Source organism: Falco biarmicus, chromosome 3 (assembly GCF_023638135.1).
Source record: "Falco biarmicus isolate bFalBia1 chromosome 3, bFalBia1.pri, whole genome shotgun sequence".
Taxonomy (NCBI): domain Eukaryota; kingdom Metazoa; phylum Chordata; class Aves; order Falconiformes; family Falconidae; genus Falco; species Falco biarmicus.
Window position 1 is genome coordinate 13,982,849 of NC_079290.1, and position 19,725 is coordinate 14,002,573.

The window sequence follows — 19,725 nt, forward strand, 5'->3', positions numbered from 1 at the left end:
GGCTGTAGGAAGGTGGGGACGGGCTTTTTAGCAGGGCCTGGGGTGACAGGACTGGGGGGCGGCTTTGAACTGAAAGGGGGAGATGTAGGGTGGACACAAGGAAGAAATTTGTTACGCTGAGGGTGGTGAGGCACTGGCACAGGCTGCCTGGAGCAGGGATTGATGCCCCATCCCTATAAACACACAAGACCAGGCTGGCTGGGGCTCTGAGCAACCTGGTCTAGCGGGAGATGTCCCTGCCCATGGCACCGGGACTAGGTGATCTTCAAAGGTCCCTCCCAACTCCAGCTATTCTGTAATTTGATGATTTCCCTGAGAAAGGAGCTTGCCAGCACATTCAGGGCTGGGGAACAACAGCATGCTGTCCCAGTCTGGGTTCACACCCCACTTGAGACAGTGTCCCAAGGCACCCCCTGCATCTCACCCAGCTTCAGAGCCCCCTTGCCGTTGGGTTGCTGCACATGGGCTCTCTTCACTTTTCTGGGCCCATTCACCCAGATGCTGTGACCTACCCTACAAGCCTTTCTCCAGAAGGTACGAGCCCTGGCCAGGTGTGGTGGGACTGGAAAAAGAGAGGTCATCATGGTAGGACTGCTCTCCTGGTCCATCAGGATGACCTTTGGGGTGTTTGACATAACTCCTCCTCACCTCCCTTTCTGCCTCCTCGTGGTATCTGGCTGTTTCCAGGAGCTCCTGCAGCTGCTTTTGCACGAGGTCTTTGCTGGCACATGCCCCAAGCGTCGTCCCGATGCATTTATACAGGAAGTTCTGGAAGAGCAAGAGTAACGTTACCACCCCGTGAAACCCTGCCAAGCCCTCGCGGGCAGGCCGAGCTCGGTCACGCAGGTTGCTCCTCACAGCACCCTGAAGGTGCGTGCCCTAAAGCAAAGGTGTAGGGCAGAGTCTGGCTGTAAGCTGGGGTACGAGGGCCCACCGGGACAGAAATTGCACCACAGAGCAGCGCTCTGTCCAAGGAAGAGCCAACTGTATTCATCGGAGCCAGGGACAGGGATAACAAAACCCTTGGTCCTGCCCAGAGGAAAACAAAGTCACTGCGACAGAGGGAGCGCGAAGACAGATTTTCCAGCGATGCCTCAGCAGCCCCTGGTGACCAGTCAAGCTGGGCTCGGCTCCAGCTTCTCCTACATCCCTGCAGAAACACCACGGCCCTCGGCAGCCACCTCTTCCACCCCGACCCCCCAGAAGGAGACTTCCCCTGTTTCCTGCGCTCGCCAGCTGGAGGTCACCGCTCACTGCACACCCCTGCGCCGGCGCGGTGGGAAATGGGGTCGTTCGGTTCCTGCCCTTCGCACCAGAGAGCTCTTGGCCTGGCTCAGCCCGCAGCTCGCTGGCTCTGACCAGCACAGGCGGAGCAGCGCAGCCCGGCCGGGACCTCTCGAGCCAGGGATTTGGCTGTGGACCGGCCAATATATTCCGTTTTCAAGACTGCCCAGCCACCTCGCCAACCTCCTGCTACCCCTTCCCTCCTCACACACCCTTCCCCAGCACCAAGCTACCGGCAGAACAATGCCTTGGGAAAGCACCGAGGGCTGGATTGGCCCCTGCCCCGCTAACGCGCTGCGGCAGGACAGGTGCTTGCCAGCCCGTCGCTGCCCCCACTCCCCCCCGGTGATCACCTTCTCCAGTGGGAAGCCGTTGTAGCCGTGCAGCTGCCTGCACATCTCCGTGACAAAATGGCAAATCCACGTGTTGTCAGACACAGCCACCAGCGTCTCCTGCAGGAACTGCGGGAGGAAGAGCTGTCAGCCGCAGGCGTCCTAACGGACCTAGCTGAGCGAGGAGCCTCAGTGCAATAAATAAAACACGGGGGGCTCGTGTCGGACATACCCAGACCCTGGGCTGCACTGGATCACCACGGGATCCCCTTTGGAAGGCAGGCTGCCCACCCGAGTGGATCCTGCCAGCCATTCCCCCTGCTCCAGAAATGTGGGTTTTTTTCCTCAGGGTCAGGTCTCTTCCAAGATAAACTACCCTAAGTAACACTGCCATCAGCAGAGAGGCAGGATGGGCCCTGCCCAGTTTTAATTGCTTCTCCATGCCCTATTTTAAGGCTCTCCAATTAAGTGGGGAGACACTCCTGGGACCGCTGTTCTCTGACCCACCAGCAAGCCTGAAAGCTCATTTTTCACCTTCCCTGCAGTCACTCTCCATGCTGACCTGCATCTCCGCCTCTGAAGCGAACAAGACCTGGCAGCATGACGATGAGTGACCACCTCTGCCACCAGGGTCAGGGTGGGTGATGGCAAATGCCTGCCTCTGTGGAGCCAGCTCATGTCACCGTGCTGCATGCCGAGCCTGGGCGAGCCCAGCCCGGGAGCTCTGGAGCTGGCTGCCACTTGCCCTCCCACCACCCCATCGCCTCCCCAGCACAGGGACCCTCACCAGCAGCAGCTTCTCCTCCCAATCCTTCTGGGACAGGGACTTCTCCATGTTCTCTAGGAGAAAGCACATTTTTTTACACTGGTTTCTCACCCGCACTGCACGTCATGTAGTAGGGGCAGACCGCTCTTCAAACGCGGTGTGTCCTGTACTTGACGCAGCGGCGCTAACCTCTTCAAAGGCACGCCCGGTAGGAATTAGTAGCACCAGGGTGATTAAAATCCTTATTAAAATAGGAAATGGCACTTCAGAGAGCTTCAACAGACCGAGGGTCAACAGGCATGTGGGCAGCACCCCACCCTATTCCTGCACACCTCCAAGCGTCCAGGCACACGCAATCCAGTTTGAAGAAGGTGACTCCAGCAGAGGGTTTCTCCCAGGCAGAAGCCCCTTCCTACCTTCTATGTGCTCCACCAAGAGAGGGATCTTCTTGCTCCAAAGCTGGTCCAGCGCAGGGTGGACGCTGTAATGCAACACGTTCAGCAGACGCAGGGCAGCCGTCCCCCGGCAGTCTCCTACATACGGCTGTGAAGATACAACCTGAAAGGTCGGGGATGGAACAAAGGGTGTTAAGTGCAGAGAAAAGTCATCTCCAGGCTGCAAGTCAGAAAATTGGAATCAAAACGCAAGAATGTGACACTGGGAAGCGACTGCTCGCTACACCTCAAAGAAACTACAGCCTCCTCCTTTTGCTCCAGCTGTTGATAGAGAAATGTTGTCGGGAGAGAACATCTCTCCATAACCTGGATTCACCCCAGAGGAGCAAACCCCGGCCTCTCCAGGGCTGAGGAGCGGTTTCTCAAAGCCCTGGAAGTGCAACTGGAGATGTGCACTGCAGCCCAGCCCACTCACGCAGCCCTGGGCACCTCCGTCTGCGCTTTCACTACCTACACAGAGGCACCCCTGCACCCAGAGGGGAAAGGGGGGCACCCACGAGGTGCACAATGGTTCTGGATACGGGCACCTCTGCCTGGAGCAGCGAGGAGAAATGGGGCGTTCACCCTGCCCATTGTCTGGGGCAGGTTCCTCCGAGTCCATCCAGGACAGGGGAGGGAGAACGCTTTCTCCAGACGTGCCAGTCACCGGAGAAAGGAAGAGCTCTGCCTCCAGGCCACTCACCAGCAATCTCGTCGTTAAAGCATAGGGCGAAGGAAGATTTGCTGCGAAAAGAAGGGAAAAGCAGCATAAGACGGCACCAGGCACGAAGCAGGGCAGCAGCTGCCTGGTGTGCGGGCAACTCTCAAGCTGGTGCAGCCCAGCATCTGCAGGGGTGAGCCAGGACTGACCGTTCAGGTCGTAGCGGATAAGGGATGCGCTTTCTCCCTCCTCTTGCTTCTTCATGGCCAAGTACATGAGGCTCTTGCAGAGTGGGGTCAGGGCGTTGGTGAACTGTATGGGGGTCACAAACTCCAGCAGGTACGGCCACAGGACCTGCCAGGAAAAGGGGAGCAAGGCGCTGGCCACGTCTGCTGGCTGAGGGCAGCTGGCAGGAGCCCACCTGCAGGAGGGGGACCCTGAATCGGAGCACGGGACTGAGAGGGAGAGGAGGGAAAGATGCCAATCCAAAAGGCCTTTTGCTGACAGGGAAAATCCCCGAGTACCCTCAACCAGTGCTATTGTTCAGGAAGGGAGAGGTCTCTGCTACCTGCGCTCCACTCCAGCAGCACCAAAGCTCCAGCCCATGGGTGTTCCTTTTACAGAATTACAGGACGGTTTGGGTTTGGGGGGGGGCGGGGAGACCTTCCAAGAGAAGCCAGTCCCACCCCCCTGCCATGGGCAGGGACACCTCCCGCTAGACCAGGTTGCTCCCAGCCCCGTCCAGCCTGGCCTTGAGCTCCCAGGGATGGGGCACCCACAGCTGCTCTGGGCAGCCTCTGCCAGCACCTCGCCGCCCTCAGCATAACAAATTTCTTCCTTGTGTCCACCCTACATCTCCCCCTTTCAGTTCAAAGCCGCCCCCCAGGTCCTGTCGCCCCAGGCCCTGCTAAAAAGCCCGTCCCCACCTTCCTACAGCCCCTGTAGGCACCGAGTGGCCGCAGCCAGGTCTCCCCGCAGCCTCCTCTGCTCCGGGCTGAGCCCCCCCAGCTCTCCCAGCCTTTCTCCGCAGCAGAGGGCTTCCAGCCCTCGGACCAGCTCCGTGTCCCTCCCCCAGCCCCGCTCCAGCAGGTCCCTGCCTGGCTTGTGCTGGGGACTTCCAGCACTACTGCCTTGCTCCAGCCTTAGAGAAGCTCACAGGGTGGGTACACACAGGTCCTTGGGCAGACAGCTTCCCCAGCCAGACCTCTGCCCTGCTCCCAGAGGGATGGGGATAATGGCAATAGCTCCTACAAGTACTGGGAGTGGTGACAATCCATCCCACCTGGCAGACAGGCCACCCTGCATGTTGCACGGGTCGTGCTGGCTGTGCTGAGGGTGAGACAGGACCCCCAGCATGTGGACGGTGGCTCTGGGAGCAGCACCCACCACCCCAGAGGCGGAGATGTCTCCGCAGACTCACATTGCTCATCCTGTCAACAGTCGTGCTAAGGAGAAAGAGCGTATTGACGCTGATGCTCTGGACGCTGTCACTAGTGAGGTCATCGGCATCTGGTGGCTGCTTTTTAGGTTGCTGGAAGAGAGGGAGAGCACAGGTCAGCACGGATGCTGCAGCAGGGCTGGCAGCAACCGGGAGCAGCTCTGGCTGACTCCCTCAGCAAACATGCTGCCCAAGCCATCGAGATGGGATGCCTGGCAAACAGCGTGCTGGCAGGAACGGGCAGAACATGAAAGCCCATCTCCATTGTGGCCCATCCCCGGCACATGCTCCAGCTCCATCCAGGATGTACAGAGGTGCTGCTGCAGCCCCAGCCATCGCCCCTGCTCCTCTTTGAGGAAAACGGGAGGAGCCCAAGGGTGTTTTTTGTTGTGCCCACATCTCTGCAGCTCAGCTGGACTAGTGGGGCTGGAGGCAGCCAAGCCCCCATGTCAAGGAGCTACCCTCATACTGAGAGGGCAAGCAGCCTGACTCAGGCTGGCTACAAGGGGGGCACAGAGCAGGAAGTCCTGCCAGCACGGCCCCCCGAGTCCTGGCTGGCATCTTTTGGATGCAGGGAGAGCTGTCCCAACAGGTCCTTGCTCCGGAGGCAAGAACCACATGACCATAGGGAAAAGACAGGGAAGAAGCTGCAGTGCTGCTGCACAAGGGCTGGATGGCGGGGATGGCAAGGGGGACATCCTGAGGGTCTGAGGTGGGGAACCTGCATTGGGACAGAACTGGGGGGGTATGGTTGGTTCAGACGCTCGGGTCCTAGAGCAGAGGCTGCCCTGGGGAGGGTGCAGGCTCGGGAGGCTGCAGGTGAAGCAAAGCAAAGCACGCAGGCTTCTGCGCCGCTCCGCTGAGGACAGTGCTGAGCAGCAGCCGGACGGCAGAGCTCTGCAGGCTGCACAGCACGGCTACACATCTGGGTACTGGGCTGCCTCTACCACCGGCCTGCCTAAATCGGTGCTGCAGCGAGCCAGCGATGTGCACGGCTACAGACAGGGACTTGCCCAGTGCCACCCGGTACCTTTCCTGAGGAGTTTTTAGTCCACCCAGGCGTGCTTACCGCATCCGAGGAAAGGGCGCACTGACGGACAAGGAACTCCATCATCGCCTCCCCGCCAGGCTGCTCCAGGTAGCCGTGGTGAGCCATGGCACTGATCACCTGCACCATGGCCCGCTTCACCTGCACGGGCAGAGCAGCAGCACCAGCGTCGGCAAAGGGCAGAGGGGAGAAGCTGCAAGCAGCGGGGATTTCTGCCTGCAGCAGGGTCCTCCTCACAGCTGCCCTTTGCCACCTCCTCCTCGGCAGCAGGGAGTGTTATTATGGGTTACACACAGCCTTTCAACTGGGTTTGGGCTCCGCCAGCGGCAGCCGGGCACGGCACAGGACGCTGGAGTCAGCTGCTCGCTGCTCACACCTGTGGGGTTAGCCCAGGGGGGACCGGGCAGGAGCCCACAGCCCCACCACCCACTGCAGGCAGTTATGTCTGGCAAAGCCAGGTCTGTGTTTTGCAAGTGGGACGCATCCTGCGACCATGTCAGCCAAGTTGCTGGCGGCACAGCACTCCCGGCACGGCCATGCACATCACTCACATGTGGCACTTCAGGCAGGACCAGACTTTGCAGCAGCGATACGCCCTGCTAGGCAGGGCTGCCTGTGCTCAGCCCTGCTCCTTGCGCAGGGCACATGGAAAACGAGCCCCCGTGTGCTCCTCTGTTATGGGGAGGGTATCTCCTGGGCATGTTGGCAGAACTGTGCCAAAGCCCCCAGCTAGGAGAGAGGTGAGCAACAGGAGGAGGCAGCGGACGACAGCTGGGCTGGCAGTGGCGGGAGTATGGCTGTGCAGGGTCCCAGAAATAAACCCTCACCCCTGCAGCACCCCACGGAAGAGCAGAAGCTTAGCTCACCTTATTGTTGCTGTCTTGCAGAGGAAGTTTCATAGATGAAAGAATAAAGGGCTTTTTAATCTCCATTTGAGAGGCTGGGAAAAAAAAAATAAAAGATGACAGACTGAAGCTCGGTGATGCTCTTGAGCTGCCGAGGACAGAGCTGCTGGTCCCCAACTTCCCCCTTCTGTGACAAGGAAGGCTTTGTCCCTCGCCCCCTCCCCAGCTGGCCGGGCCACCAGGCTGGTTTCCTACTCCCCTGACCCCGCAGCCACGGATGGGCTCGTCACCTCACCCCAGGTCCCAGCAAGGGAGGGAGGGGACTCGTGGAGAGGGACCAGTCTGAGGAAGCCTGCACAGAGCCCCTCTGCACCTTGCTGCTTCGAGACCCCGAGAGGGACCGTGGCCAGCCAGGTGGCAGCTGCCCTGGTACTCACGGGCGCTGTTGATGATCTGCCTCATGATGAGGAGCGTCCCCACGCGAGTCCTCTCGTTGCTGCTCTCCAGCTTTGGGAGGAGGAAGGCCAGCACGCGGTCAGGGAACGAGCAGGCTGCGGGAGCCAAAACAACCGTCACGGACGCACGTCGCCCCGGGGATGACACACAACCGAAAGGTTTGGGATGTGGGCACTGCATCCCCTGCATGGGGACATCCCAGTCCATGTATCCCCATGTGCAATGGGGAGCTGCACACCTGCTGCACACGGTGGGGCTTTGCCAGCTGCGTCTAACCATGTGCGGTGTGGTGAGCACCGCCGCTCCTCTCCTGGCCTGGCAGCTCCCTGGGGAAGCCACCCGCTGCCATGTCACCCTGTGAGCCGGGCTCACCAGCCCATCCTGCTCCTCACATCCAGACCTCAGCTTTCCTCCGGTGCTCTCAGCATGTCTCCTGCACTCTCTAGGGAGCTGGAGTTTAAATTATACCTTCCAACAAGTGCTGCCCTGTCTATCAAAACATTTTGATTGTTAAAAATAAAACCAGCCTGTAGATGCTGAAATGGGAGCAGCGCTCGTGGGCATTTGAGGGGCAGGTTTGAGGAGGGACAGGCACTCAGCGGCAGGGCAGCCTGGAGATGGCTCAGGCAAAGGCAGCTCGGCTGCAGGTTCGCCTTCATGAATGCTAGCAAGAAAGGGACGGCACCCAGCCCTGACTCAGCAGCAGCTTGTCACACCACTGCTCTTTTTCTGGCAATGGCACAGGCTTCTGTCTGTACCACAGCCATTCGGTGTCTGTGCCACAGCCATTCGGTGGGGACAGCACCGGGGGAGGCCAGGCTCCAGCCACAGAGCTCCACGCACAGGCTGAGAACATCCAAGCTGTAGGTCAGCCCACATTTCCTGCTCAGCCAGACCACCGGGGACCCTGCTGCACTCTGAATGTTTGCAGGAACCCAGAATAACCACGGCATTAGCCGTACACAAGATACAGCAACGAGACATACAGATGAGCAGGGTACCCCCAAAGTCAAGCTACACCTACTGCCCTGCACCACAGGCACAGCACGCTGCAGAACCCGGCTGCCAGAGAGGTTGCAGTGGGATGGTACAGCTCAAAATGCTCCAAAGACACTTTTGAAACCAAGACAAGTGCCTTTGGGAAGGTCCCTGAGAGGGGATGATCAGGCCTGAGCCAGCAGTGAGCTCCAGGGGAGCAGAGCTGGCCCCATGCTCTTCCTCAGAGAGCTCCAGCATCCCTGGATGCCAGACTTTAGGGACACGCAAAGCTACCGCCTGCTGCAAGCCTGAAGCCGCGGGCTTGAGCCAGGACAGAAACCACCACCGTCCCCTCCCTCCCATCTTTCTGCACGTCCATGACATCCCCCAAGATACAGATAAATGTAGATATATATATGAGTTGTCCACGATATCCTCCCAGATATAAATATGTACACGAGATGTCCACAATATCCTCCCAGATAGATATAGTTATAAATACATACATAAGATATCCACAATATCCTCCAAGATAGATATAGATATATAGATATACATAAGATGTACACGATATCCTCCAAGCCCAGCTGAGAGGATATCTCAGGGGAACAAATGCCTTACCCAGGACGGTGAAGCATCGAAGAACCTCAGTGTGATTTTTCACAGTCAGGGGAACAGATGGATCTGCAGGAGCGCAAATCTGTTGGAGAAATGGCTGCGGTCAGGGACATTACCTGCAACGGGCACTGGCAGGCCCTGGAGAGGCAGAGCTGTGCTAAGCACAGGTATGGAGTTGAGATTTGGGACAGACAAAGCCATGGGCCGGTGGGTGACAGTGTCCCACCACACAGATGCCCACAGCGGTGCTTTCTGCCTGCTGCTGGCCGAGCAGAGCTCTGCCTGTGCTCTCAGGGAGACCACGTGGGAATGAGGTGCCTGCTCAGGAGCTGCAGGTTCCTCTGCTTGTTTAACGGTGCCCCACCACCCGGCTGGGACCACTGGCCATCTCCTCTGGAACCTCTTCGAAATGAGTCAACACTTCCATGTGCTCTTAAAATAAATCAGGCTCTTAATTCAACGTACACTAGCGTTGTAGCAAGGACAACATGCATCTGCTTATTCTGGGCTGCAGCTGAGCCAGAGCTGGTGTGAGGGCAGCCACATCCCAGAGCCCCAGAGCTGCCCCTCTGCACCCACCAGCAGCTTCTGCCTGTTGAAGCCCATCCTCAAGTGGTTGTTCCTACAAACAGCACCATTATTGCATTATTGCGTGTGTATTTTCAAGGACAGCCTCTCTGCTGGCACTTTTGAGACTCAGCCAGTTTAGTATATATATATATATAAAAAAATAGCCTTCAGACCTGGTTTAAGCCCCAGGAATACGATTTTAAGAGTTTGGTAAGACGGCAGACCTCACGTCCCTGCCGCTGAGGAACTGGCTGAGGAGGAATCTGGGCTCAGCAGCCTGAGAAGGGCTCCCGGGCTGCGCGGTCACCGCTCTGCGACAAGTCAATGCCCTCGCTTATTCTCACAGAGCAAACTTCTTAAGAGGCCCATTGCTTCGGAGGTGCTTGCTTTCAGTTTGCTGCCCTGGTGTGCAGCCAGAGCTGCCCTCACTGCAGACAGCCCAGCGGCGCGCTGACATCTCCCGTACATCGGGCACCAGCAAGCCGGCCACAACACTGGTGAGCGGCGGAGAAGCCTCGGGGTGGCAGTACCAGGGGACAGGAGAGCCCAGCAGGCTGCATGCCCCTGCCTGGGGCTGCTCCAGGGGAAACCTCCAGCCCTGCGGATGGAGCTCACTGCCAGGTTCCAGCGTTACACCTTGCAGGAAGCCCACCTGCCCGCCCCACCGCCCCCTGCCCCGTCCTTACCTGGGGGTGCAGGGTGCCCAGGAGAGAGTCCAGCTGCACGTCAAGGCTGCGGCTGCCAATGTTGACAGAAGCTTCCAGGATCTGGCAAAGGCTCTGCTCAGCAAGAGACCAGGTTGCAGTTAAGCACTGGGAAAATACTTGGGCTCCAGAGGAGGACAGAGGATCGTGACACACACACACCACCACCCCCCCCGCTGTTATGCCAGTCCATGGGAAGGGGACTGCAGGTGAGAGCCACCACAGCAGCAGCCGGCAGCACAATCCATCTCCCGTGGGCTGACACAGCTCCGGCGTTCCCAAGAGCTGCTTGATGCTGTGGCGGCACGCTGGCCACTGCGAGCCACAGCTGGGTGCGTGGTGACAACCTGGCACATGGCAGAGCACCTGGGGATGGCAGCGGAGACGGGCTGCAGGTTGCTCCATCCTCCCAGACCACTGGGCACAACCAGCTGAGGCTTGGGCGCAGTAGCCAGAGGGGTCACGATGCCAGGAAAGGAAACTCACATGGAAAAGGCAGTTGCAGCCCAGTCCAGCTGGGTAGAGGAGGCACAGCACGAGCTGTGTGACACCACCAATAAGGTAAAAACTAAGACTGCGCTGCTGCTGCTGCTTTTCCACACTGCTCTCTGAAATGGGCAGAGCCGCCGCTCTGCACCCCTGAGCTCAGCATCCCTCCTGCATCCCACTTGTATCCAAAACAGCGTGGCCAGCAGGACCAGGGTGGTGATCATCCCCTCTACTTGGCACTGGTGAGGCCACACCTCAAATCCTGGGTTCGGTTTTGGGCCCCTCACTTCAAAACGGACATAGAGGAGCTGGAGCATATCCAGAGAAGGGCAACGGAGCTGGTGAAGGGGCTGGAGCACACATCTTATGAGGGGTGTGTGAGGGAACTGGGGGTGCTCAGCCTGGAGAAGAGGAGGCTTGGTGGGACCTGATCGCTCCCTACAACTACCTGCAGGGGGGCTGTAGCGAGGTGGGGACGGTCTCTTCGCCCAAGTAACAAGCTACAACACAAGAGGAAACGACCTCAAGTCGTGCCAGGAGAGGTTTAGATTGGGTACTGGGAAAAGTTCCTTCACCGAAAGGGTCGTCCAGCACTGGAACAGGCTGCCCAGGGAGGTGGTGGAGCCACCATCCCTGCGGGGTGTGGAAAAAACACGCAGATGTGGTGCTTAGGGACATGGTTTAGCAATGGGCTTGGCAGTGCTGAGTGAACGGTCAAACTTAATGTTCTTAAAGGCTTTTTCCAATCTAAACGATTCTGTGATTCAGGAACGGCTGTCAGCATGCCCAAACCACAGCCCAAGCCGTGGCAGTGGGCAGAAGCACACTACCCACCCAACACCCCACCAAGGCTCCAGTCAGTGGGGATGGGGATGGGTCACAGAACGGTGGGGGCTGGAAGGGACCTCTGGAGACCACCCAGCCCAACTCCCTGCTAGAGCAGGCTCTCCTCCAGCAGGCTGCACGGGGTCGTGTCCAGGTGGGGTTTCAATGTCCCCAGAGGAGACCCCCAGCCTCTCTGGCCAGCCTGTCCCCATGCTCTGTCACTCTCAAGGGAAAGAAGTTTTTCCTTATGTTCAGATGGAACCTCCTGTGCTGTGGTTTGTGCCCGTTGCCCCTCGTCCTGTCGCTGGGCACCACTGAGAAGAGCCTGGTCCCATCCTCCTGATGCTCACCATTAAGGTGTTTGTATGCGTTGATAAGTCCCCTCTCAGCCTTCTCCTCTCCAGGCTGAACAGCCCCAGCTCCCTCAGCCTGTCCTTCCAAGGGAGATGCTCCAGCCCCTCATCATCTTCACAGCTTCCGCTGGTCCCTCTCCAGCCGTTCCCCATCTCTCTTAAACTGGGGAGCTCACGACCGGGCCTTGGCCTGCGCCACCAGCACTCAGAGCTGCTTACCTTGGAGATGTAGAAGGCTTCCGTGTGCTTCTTGTAGAGGGCGAGGATGCCTGGAATCAGCTTCGGGAGCTGCTCCTCCAGCTTGTCACTGGGCATCAGGTAACTCATGGGTCCCAGCGCCTCCACCACGGCCAGTCTCAGCTGCAGGGAGAGATGGCACATCAAGAGCATGGTGGCCCAGGCCCTGGGGGACACGCCTGCCACAGCGTCGCCCCACTGCTACAGAGCTGCTCTTCCTGGTGCTTCTAGAAGCCTCCGAGCCGAGGCAGGGACAGCATTTCGTCCAGCTTTGCCAATGTGAGTGCAAAGGGTACTCAGCGGAGAAGGGGGACACCTAAACATGTCACCCATGCCTGCAGAGGACAAAACCTGGCTGGCCACCTCCCAGCTGTGGCATACGCCCAGAGTGCCACCCAAAGTGGTGCAGAAGGACCCCGTGCCCTGCTTTCCAGCAACAGGGAGCAAGCGCCCCATTCCGCAGGTGTCACACAAGGACAGAGGGAACCGAGCAGAGCTGCAGGGCACAAGGAGAAAAAAAGCATCCAGCCCTAAATCAGAGCTGGGGGCTCACTCTCTGGGGGCCACCTCCTCACCTAAGGGCACAGCTGAGATGCTGCAAGGCCAATGTCAGACTAACGCCCCTCCCTCCGCACCCAGGGAGGTCCTGCCCCCCCACCTTGGCTTCCCGGTGCTGCAGCCAGCTGTTGAAGAGCACTTCGTACGCACTGAAGATCTCGTTTGAGAAGGTGTCCTTCCTGACCGTGGGGTCTGGGGCTTTGTCCAAGTTTGCCAAGTACTCCTGGATGCTCTCACTGAAGTGCTGCAGAGCTAGGAGACAGATTGCCTAGTTAGATTTTCCACACGTACAAGGGAGTGTTTGTTTTAGCCCCTCCAGAAAGCAGATGGTTGACGTGCTGTTTTGCTGGGCAGCATCTCAAGGGATAGCAGATGCACCGGGACTTTCCCTGGCAGGCAGATTTTCCGAAAGGCGCCCTGGCTACGAGGGATTGTGGCAGGCAGCCGCGCCAGAGATGCATGCTGCTTTGTGCTTCCTGGGCGATGGCTGATGTAACCCACTCCAGAGACCCAGCTCCAGGGTCCCACAGGAGCCTGGATTTGCCACTCAGGTTATCTCCTTAGCAGCTCAGGTGGCCAAGAACTACAGCCTTGCAGCCAGAGGCAAGCCAGAACACCGCACCTCAACGAGTTTGTCCGGTCTGTGGGCCAGCAAGCGCTGTGTGTTAGCACGTGTTACTTCTCCCCTGGTGAATCAGACCAGTGATGAGAGCATGTTTGCATAAAGGCATGCATCCTGGCTCAGCAAGAGACTGCTGACCGCAGGGGACACCCATTGTCCATCTCTCCCCTCCAAGGAAGCCTTTGCCATGGCTTTACAGGGTTCCCCAAAGGCTTTACAAACCTTCTGGGGCTGCCGAGGGATCACCTAACACCAGGAGCAGGTCTCAGCTGATAGCACCCGAGGGCTGCAAACACCCTCCTACTCTTACTTGGGGAATTACCCAACCACGGAGCCCACCGAACAGGCTCCCAGCTTCAGGAGCCCCTGCACAGGGTGCTGCTCCAGATGCTCAGCACGAACCTCTCGGGGCTGAGCCCCACGCGATTGCTGCACAGGGACGCAGCAGGCCGGCTGCCTGGGAGGTGCCACTCACTGCAAGCCTTGCCCAGCTGCCCCAGCCGACCTGGAACCCCCCCTGCGCTGTCTGCCCATCCCCCCAGCTCCTTCCAGCCCCACTGCCCAGGACCCCCAGGCACCAGAGCGCACATACACAGACGCTGCTCTCCCTCCACATTGTGCTGGGGGCCCGTGTGTGCTCCCTTCCATAATCCATTAACGCACAGTGAGGCTCTTCCAGATGCCTCACCCTTTGCCAGGCTTTTCCTAAGGAAGGAAGCGGCCTGGGGCTTGCAGAGCCAACGCCGTGCCACCACCCGGCCAGGTCCAGAGCCCTGGCTGCCAGCATCACCAGGGACTGCCAAGCACCACAGTGGGAGCCGTGAGGGGTGAGGCCAAGGCAAGGGGAGCGGAGAAGGATCACAGCCTGCTCAAGCATGGAGGCACCCCCAGAGCTCACCTGGCTCAAGCGCCGGCTCAAGAAGGGCCACCTGGAGCAGCCTGCCCAGGCCAAGCTCATCCACCCCTCTCCTGCTAGAGCCAGACGGCTCCTGCAGCTGATCCCACAGCGGGGAAGGGGCCGCCGTGCCTGCGGGATGCCCATGGCACTGAGCCATCCCTCCTCAGGCACGGCAGCCCCGCTCCTGCCAGAAAGTCACTGAGCAGAACCCTGCTTGGCTGCCCCAGGGAGGGAGCCCTCACAAGCCACATCCCGCACTAATGGGGCAAAGAAAAAAAACCCACGACACCCTGGTAGCCTGGGGAGGAGGTTTCGCCACAGCAAAATAGCAGTGGAAGATGGAAGGCTGAAGGAAACAAGCGGCTGGCCCCCCATCGCAGCAGGACACGACCCAGGCACACAGTTCTGGCACAACCCCCGGTGTGGTCTGACCAGTGCCCATGGTACCAGCTGGGGACCCGGCCACCCCTCAGCCCTCGTGCCTGTGGGATGGAGAAGCCAGCACGGCCCCCAAGGATGCACAGCGACTCCAGAGCGTGCCAGCTCTCCGTGCCCCTGTGCCCAGCACGAGCTCGATGCACCCACGTTATGAGACCCGGAGGAGGAGGAGAGAGGGTTCCCGAGGAAAGAGCCCGGGACAGTGCCCGCTGCACGCCAAGGCTGCAGGGGTTGCGCAGCCTCCACGCCCTCCTCACCCACAGCAGATGTTTATTTTCAGCCCGATAGGATCAGAGATGCTGAGTCACTCCACAACCTCGTACAGAAGCCAGATCATTTCAATCACATGCCTCCTCACCCTCCCTGCGACCCGGCCAGCAGCACGCAAGAGAGAAGTCCTGCAAGCAGTGCCCTTTCTGCTGGAAGGGACATCACCTCCCCCAGGGCTGAGCCCTGCTCTTCTGCTGTCCTTAGTGGTGTGCCAGAAACCCCCCAACCTGCTCCCCGCGGCTCTGACAGATGGGGAGGGCTCGGAGGGGACATCCCTACCCCACAGGGATGAGGGACCACCGGCAGAAGGGTCCACTGCTGCAAAGCAGAGCTCGCACTGCTGGGAACACACCTGCAGCAGGGAGGGTCTGGCTGTCCTTGGGGCAAAAACTGAATTCCCATCGACCATCGGAGGGGTCAGGAAGGCCCCCAGCTCACTCCCATTACACCCAGCACCTTTCTGGAGCAGGGCACAAAATGTAGACCCCATCTAAACTCTGTTTTCACTTCATCTCCAGGCTGGAGTCAGAACACCCTTGTTCAGGTCAAACCCTCCGAAAGTTTCTGCAAGAAGCTTGTCTTGACCAAAGTGAACAGGACCAGCCAAACCCATCACCTTAAAGTCCTCCTCCAGCTTAAAGCCAGGCAGATCGCAAGGCCAACGAGCAATGTTATGCCTGGCTTTGCTTTTTTTGTTTGGTGGTTTGTTTGTTTTTCAAAAAAAAAAAAGCTTGTAGCCAAGAACCCAGGGTAGCTGCTCCAGCCAGCAAGGTTTTTGGACACAGCTGGGAAGCTCATTCCCTTCCCTGCGGTGGGGCCACCGCAGACAGCACTGCTCCCAAGACAGAAAGCGGTACCTTGCTGACATCCCCGGAGCAGTAAAGCCTGGATCACATCCCTGCATCCACCTCTTCATCCCTGTGTTCAGCCCGGATCGAGCTCCCTGTAACTACTCTGTAGCCCGGTACCTCCCTGCTGCTGTCTCTCTGCGCCAGGCCACCCCGCAACAGCAAAACCACCCTGAAAAGATTCACCTACGTTGCACGGCTTTGCTGACTCCGGAGCTACCTCACCTGCCTTTCAGTTGTTGAAAACTTTGGCAAAAAATTATACAGAAACCATACAGAGCCAGAAATCCAGCACACCAGCAGCAGCTGAAGCCTGTGGGCAGCAGGCAGCTGCCAGAGACGGGGCACCCCCGCCGGGCAGCCCAATAGCCACCCCACAGCCTCCCTGGGCTTTCGGGAGGCTCCAGGGGAGCATGTCCACCCAGACCTCAGCCTGGGTTTCCACACACTCAGAGGTCGGCATCGGACAGAAGCGGTTGCGAGGGGCTGACTGTGGGCAGGCAGGGGTTTCGGGATCAGGGCAGGACCTGCTCCAAACCCGCAGGGGGCTGTTTAAAGATGCTCATACTGCTGTGCTTGCCAGCACTTTGGAGGCTTCGTGGGCTTTAGGATGAGTTAAGAGGTTGCAAGTACTCTGCGAGGGCAACAAACCCACCATGCCTCAGCGGCAGCAGCTACAAGATCGTTTTGGGAGGAACACGTGCGGAGCCAGGACGTCACGCTGCTCAGGACCAAGCAGGGGAACAGAAAGCTGAAAGAAACAATTGCTGGAAGCAATGAAGAAGAAAGAGCTGCTGATGGCAGAAGGCTGCTCCAGAAGAGCCACCCAAACCTCAGAACCGAGTTCCACCAGCCCCACGGGCCCATATTGGTCCTCCCCACTGCACCTGAGCAGAAGGATCGCTTCTCCGCAGGGCCAGGCACCACCGATGAGCAGTCTCCAATGGGATTAGCAGCAGCCCTCCCGTCAATGAACGTGTCACCTGCGGTCTGCGATCGCCCGCAGCCAGCCTAAACTGCCCGCACTGCCAACACCAGCCGCCCCGGCAGTTAAAACAGCTCAGGAGTCTGGTTGTTCTCAGTCAAGGGAGGATGCTTTATGTTCACAGGAATTGCCTGACCTTGCCTGTGGCTTTCCCAGAACACACCTGCACAGAAGCAGCTGAAGAGTTGCACGTTCTTGCTTTGAGCTCAACGTAACAGAACAAGAGCAAGTGCTGTCACCTGGGCTGCAGCAGACCCCAGTAACAAGCTTAGACACAAACCTCACTGTTTCCAGGAGAAATAAATGCTGCTGAATATAGTCCTACATCCATCCCTGAAGTTTACAGGACTGCTCGGGAGGCTCCCACTCATCCCATTCATTCCTTGAAACGTGGAGCCACATTCCCAGGCCTTGATGCAAATATCAGCAAGAGATAAGAGCGACTGCACCAGCGGCGTGCTCCAGCAGCTCCCGTAGCATCTGTCAGGGTCCTTGAACCTGCGCTCCCCCAGACCACCTTTTATTTTTGCCCAGTTATAGACAGAAAACCACAAATCCTGAAGATCCTCTGCTGGTATTCATAAGGCAATCACATCATGCCCGCCTGAGGCTGCGCACTGTCCTGCGGTCTGAGATGCATCAAATCCTGCTGCACTAGCAGCAGCTTTCAGCAAGCCCCGGGCTGGAGGAGGGCATCATGAGAAGGGAGGCCCGTGACATCCCGCCAGCCCACTGAAAGTGTCACATCCTGAAAGTGGCTCATGAGAATTACAGAAGTGGCTTAGACGGGAGCTGGCCTGGCACCGTTGCCGTGTCCCAGCCTCCTCACAATTCCTACTGGGGCTAACGCTCGTGTTGATGCCATGTGCCAGGTTCTTGGTCTTAATAAAGGGACAGCCTGGTTTAGAACAGGGTCTCCAGTAGCACATCTTCCCCTCCTTCCACATCCCACCGGGCCCATCACCTCAACCTGAGTCAGGACGACTCTGGAGCACCCATGCCCTGTTCGCCAGAGGAGAAAGCGAAGGGCACCAGTACTCGCTGGGCTACAAAACAGGAGTGACAGGGATCAGGTAGATGGAGAAGGACTTTTGCTGGATCCCAGTGACCTACAGCTGACAGCTATCCATCCCTTCCCAGAGCCAGCCAGGTCCCTGCTCCCAGCCATTCAGGAAAGGTCCATGTGAGTCAGCTCTCCACCCCCCATCCACAGTCCCTCCTTTTCCAGGGAAAGGAAAAGGTTTCCCACAGCACATCTGAAACGACTGCAGTCTCAGAAGATCCAGAAAGACCTTACCGTAGCAGAAGACAGACTTCATATGGTCCTGTTTGGCCATTCCCAGCATGGGCAGCATCGTCCCGAGGATGGAGTTGAGAAAAGGCACCATTCCAAACACTGGGAAGGAAGCGGGAGGGGGTCACTTGCAGCAAACACACAAGTGCCACTCGGCAGCTGCGCCAGCCCATGCTGGACACAGACCCGGCAGGACTGCACGGGCGCCCGATAAAGCCCAGCTCACCGCAGCCAGCTGGGAGCCCAATTCTGCCACACAAGAGATTGTCCCCAGAGAAGGAGACCCCCAGCCTCTCTGGGTAGGCTGTCCCAGTGCTCCATCACCCTCAAGGCAGTTTTTCCTCGTGTTCAGATGGAACCTCCCGTGCTGCAGTTTGTGCCTGTTGCCCCTTGTCCCATCGCTGGGCACCACTGAGAAGAGCCTGGCCCCGTCCTACATCCCACTGGCTGCTGGCATCAGTCAGTGAATCTCTCCACAGCCAGACTTGTTTCCAGAAGTACCATCCTAAAAGTATCCATTTTAAAACTCAGTCTCTCTGGGATGGCTGGAGATGAGAGCCCAGGCAGGGGATTCTCTAAGGACAAGGGCCAGGCAGGTCAGATGCCCACTGCTTTAGAGCGGCACACATTTTAAAGAGCTCGGCTGAGCTGTGAAGCCAAGCCGCAGGGGATTTCTAATTTCAGTCCACTTTTACAGGGACTCAGCTCCTCCGGGTATTGCCAGGTACGTGCGAGGTGCCCCATCTCCCACCCAGGGCTCTGGCAACTCCTGCCCAGCTGCAGGCAGAGCAGAGCATCCCCCCTCCAGCCACCCAAGAGGCAGGACCAGCACCCCAGGGCACAGCCCAGGCCTCTGCCACTGCTCTCCTTTTCCCCAGGGCACTGAGCACCGGGAGAGCCCACCAGGTCCCAGAGCGGCACGGCGTCAGAAGCTCTGCTCAGGCTGCTGCCAGACAAGCCAAGACAGCTGATGCTGCCCGCTCACACTGCCCCGTGACCCTCTGAGGAGGGGTTGCCCTCAGCTCCCTGCCTCAGCGCTGGGGACAGTCCCAGCAGCTCCCCATGAAGAGCAGCCAAGAAGAGAGCAGGGGTTTCCAAACCTCCTCCCAGTGCCAGCTCCCCGCAGCACTGGCTGTCCTCTTCTTGTGCCCCGTCTCTTCTGAAGAGAAGAGGAATAAAGGCCACCACGAGCAAGCCATTCCCATGGATGGCCCTCCTCCTTGCCATACTGGTGTTCACTGCTTTTTCAGTGTGTTTCATCACTAAGTTATTTTGCGGAGCAGACTCCTCAATCATTTAGCAGCGTCAAGTCTAAGCCATAAAATCCCCAGAAGTTTGGAAGCACGCTGCCAGGCTCGGCGTGCATGACACCACAGAGGTGCCCCCCACCCCGCAGAGCTCTTTGGGTACAGCATGAACCACAACACCCGAAGCCCACCCCATTTCCACGGCTCTTTCCAACGCGGACCAGCAGCTGCAGGTCGCCCACTCACCGTTGGACACGGAGAGGTTTGCAAATGTCTGCATGACAAAGTAGTGAGGCAGGATCCCCGGCTGGAATTTGGTGAGCACCTCCTCCATCACCTTGTTGATGAAGCGTTGCCCCACCGCAACAAGGACATTGCTCGCAGCTTGCTGCCAGTCCCGGATCACTTCCTGGCGTGGATGGAGGGAAACCACGTCAGAACAGACACTGTCTCAGACACGCAGCCTCCCCGGAGCCTGCTTCTGCCTCATTTAAATGCCATGCATCATGCCTGGCTCCAAATGCCAC

General features: G+C 58.5%; 1 protein-coding gene across 4 annotated transcripts in view; it reads right to left on the bottom strand.

The window, feature by feature from the left end:
• The window catches only part of MROH1 (maestro heat like repeat family member 1), a 56,963-nt gene that overhangs the window by 32,647 nt on the left and 4,591 nt on the right, over positions 1-19,725 (bottom strand). For all 4 annotated transcript variants that reach the window (XM_056333109.1, XM_056333108.1, XM_056333107.1 and 1 more), the window contains exons 5-20: positions 19,445-19,607; positions 17,955-18,053; positions 12,697-12,848; positions 12,021-12,161; positions 10,117-10,209; positions 8,864-8,942; positions 7,246-7,359; positions 6,830-6,903; positions 5,985-6,104; positions 4,898-5,008; positions 3,687-3,831; positions 3,520-3,560; positions 2,799-2,940; positions 2,404-2,456; positions 1,638-1,745; positions 649-768 (exon numbers count right to left, since the gene is read on the bottom strand). In XM_056333109.1, coding sequence (XP_056189084.1) covers positions 649-768; positions 1,638-1,745; positions 2,404-2,456; positions 2,799-2,940; positions 3,520-3,560; positions 3,687-3,831; positions 4,898-5,008; positions 5,985-6,104; positions 6,830-6,903; positions 7,246-7,359; positions 8,864-8,942; positions 10,117-10,209; positions 12,021-12,161; positions 12,697-12,848; positions 17,955-18,053; positions 19,445-19,607 — 1,755 coding nt within the window. The remainder of the gene's footprint in view (positions 1-648; positions 769-1,637; positions 1,746-2,403; positions 2,457-2,798; positions 2,941-3,519; positions 3,561-3,686; positions 3,832-4,897; positions 5,009-5,984; positions 6,105-6,829; positions 6,904-7,245; positions 7,360-8,863; positions 8,943-10,116; positions 10,210-12,020; positions 12,162-12,696; positions 12,849-17,954; positions 18,054-19,444; positions 19,608-19,725) is intronic.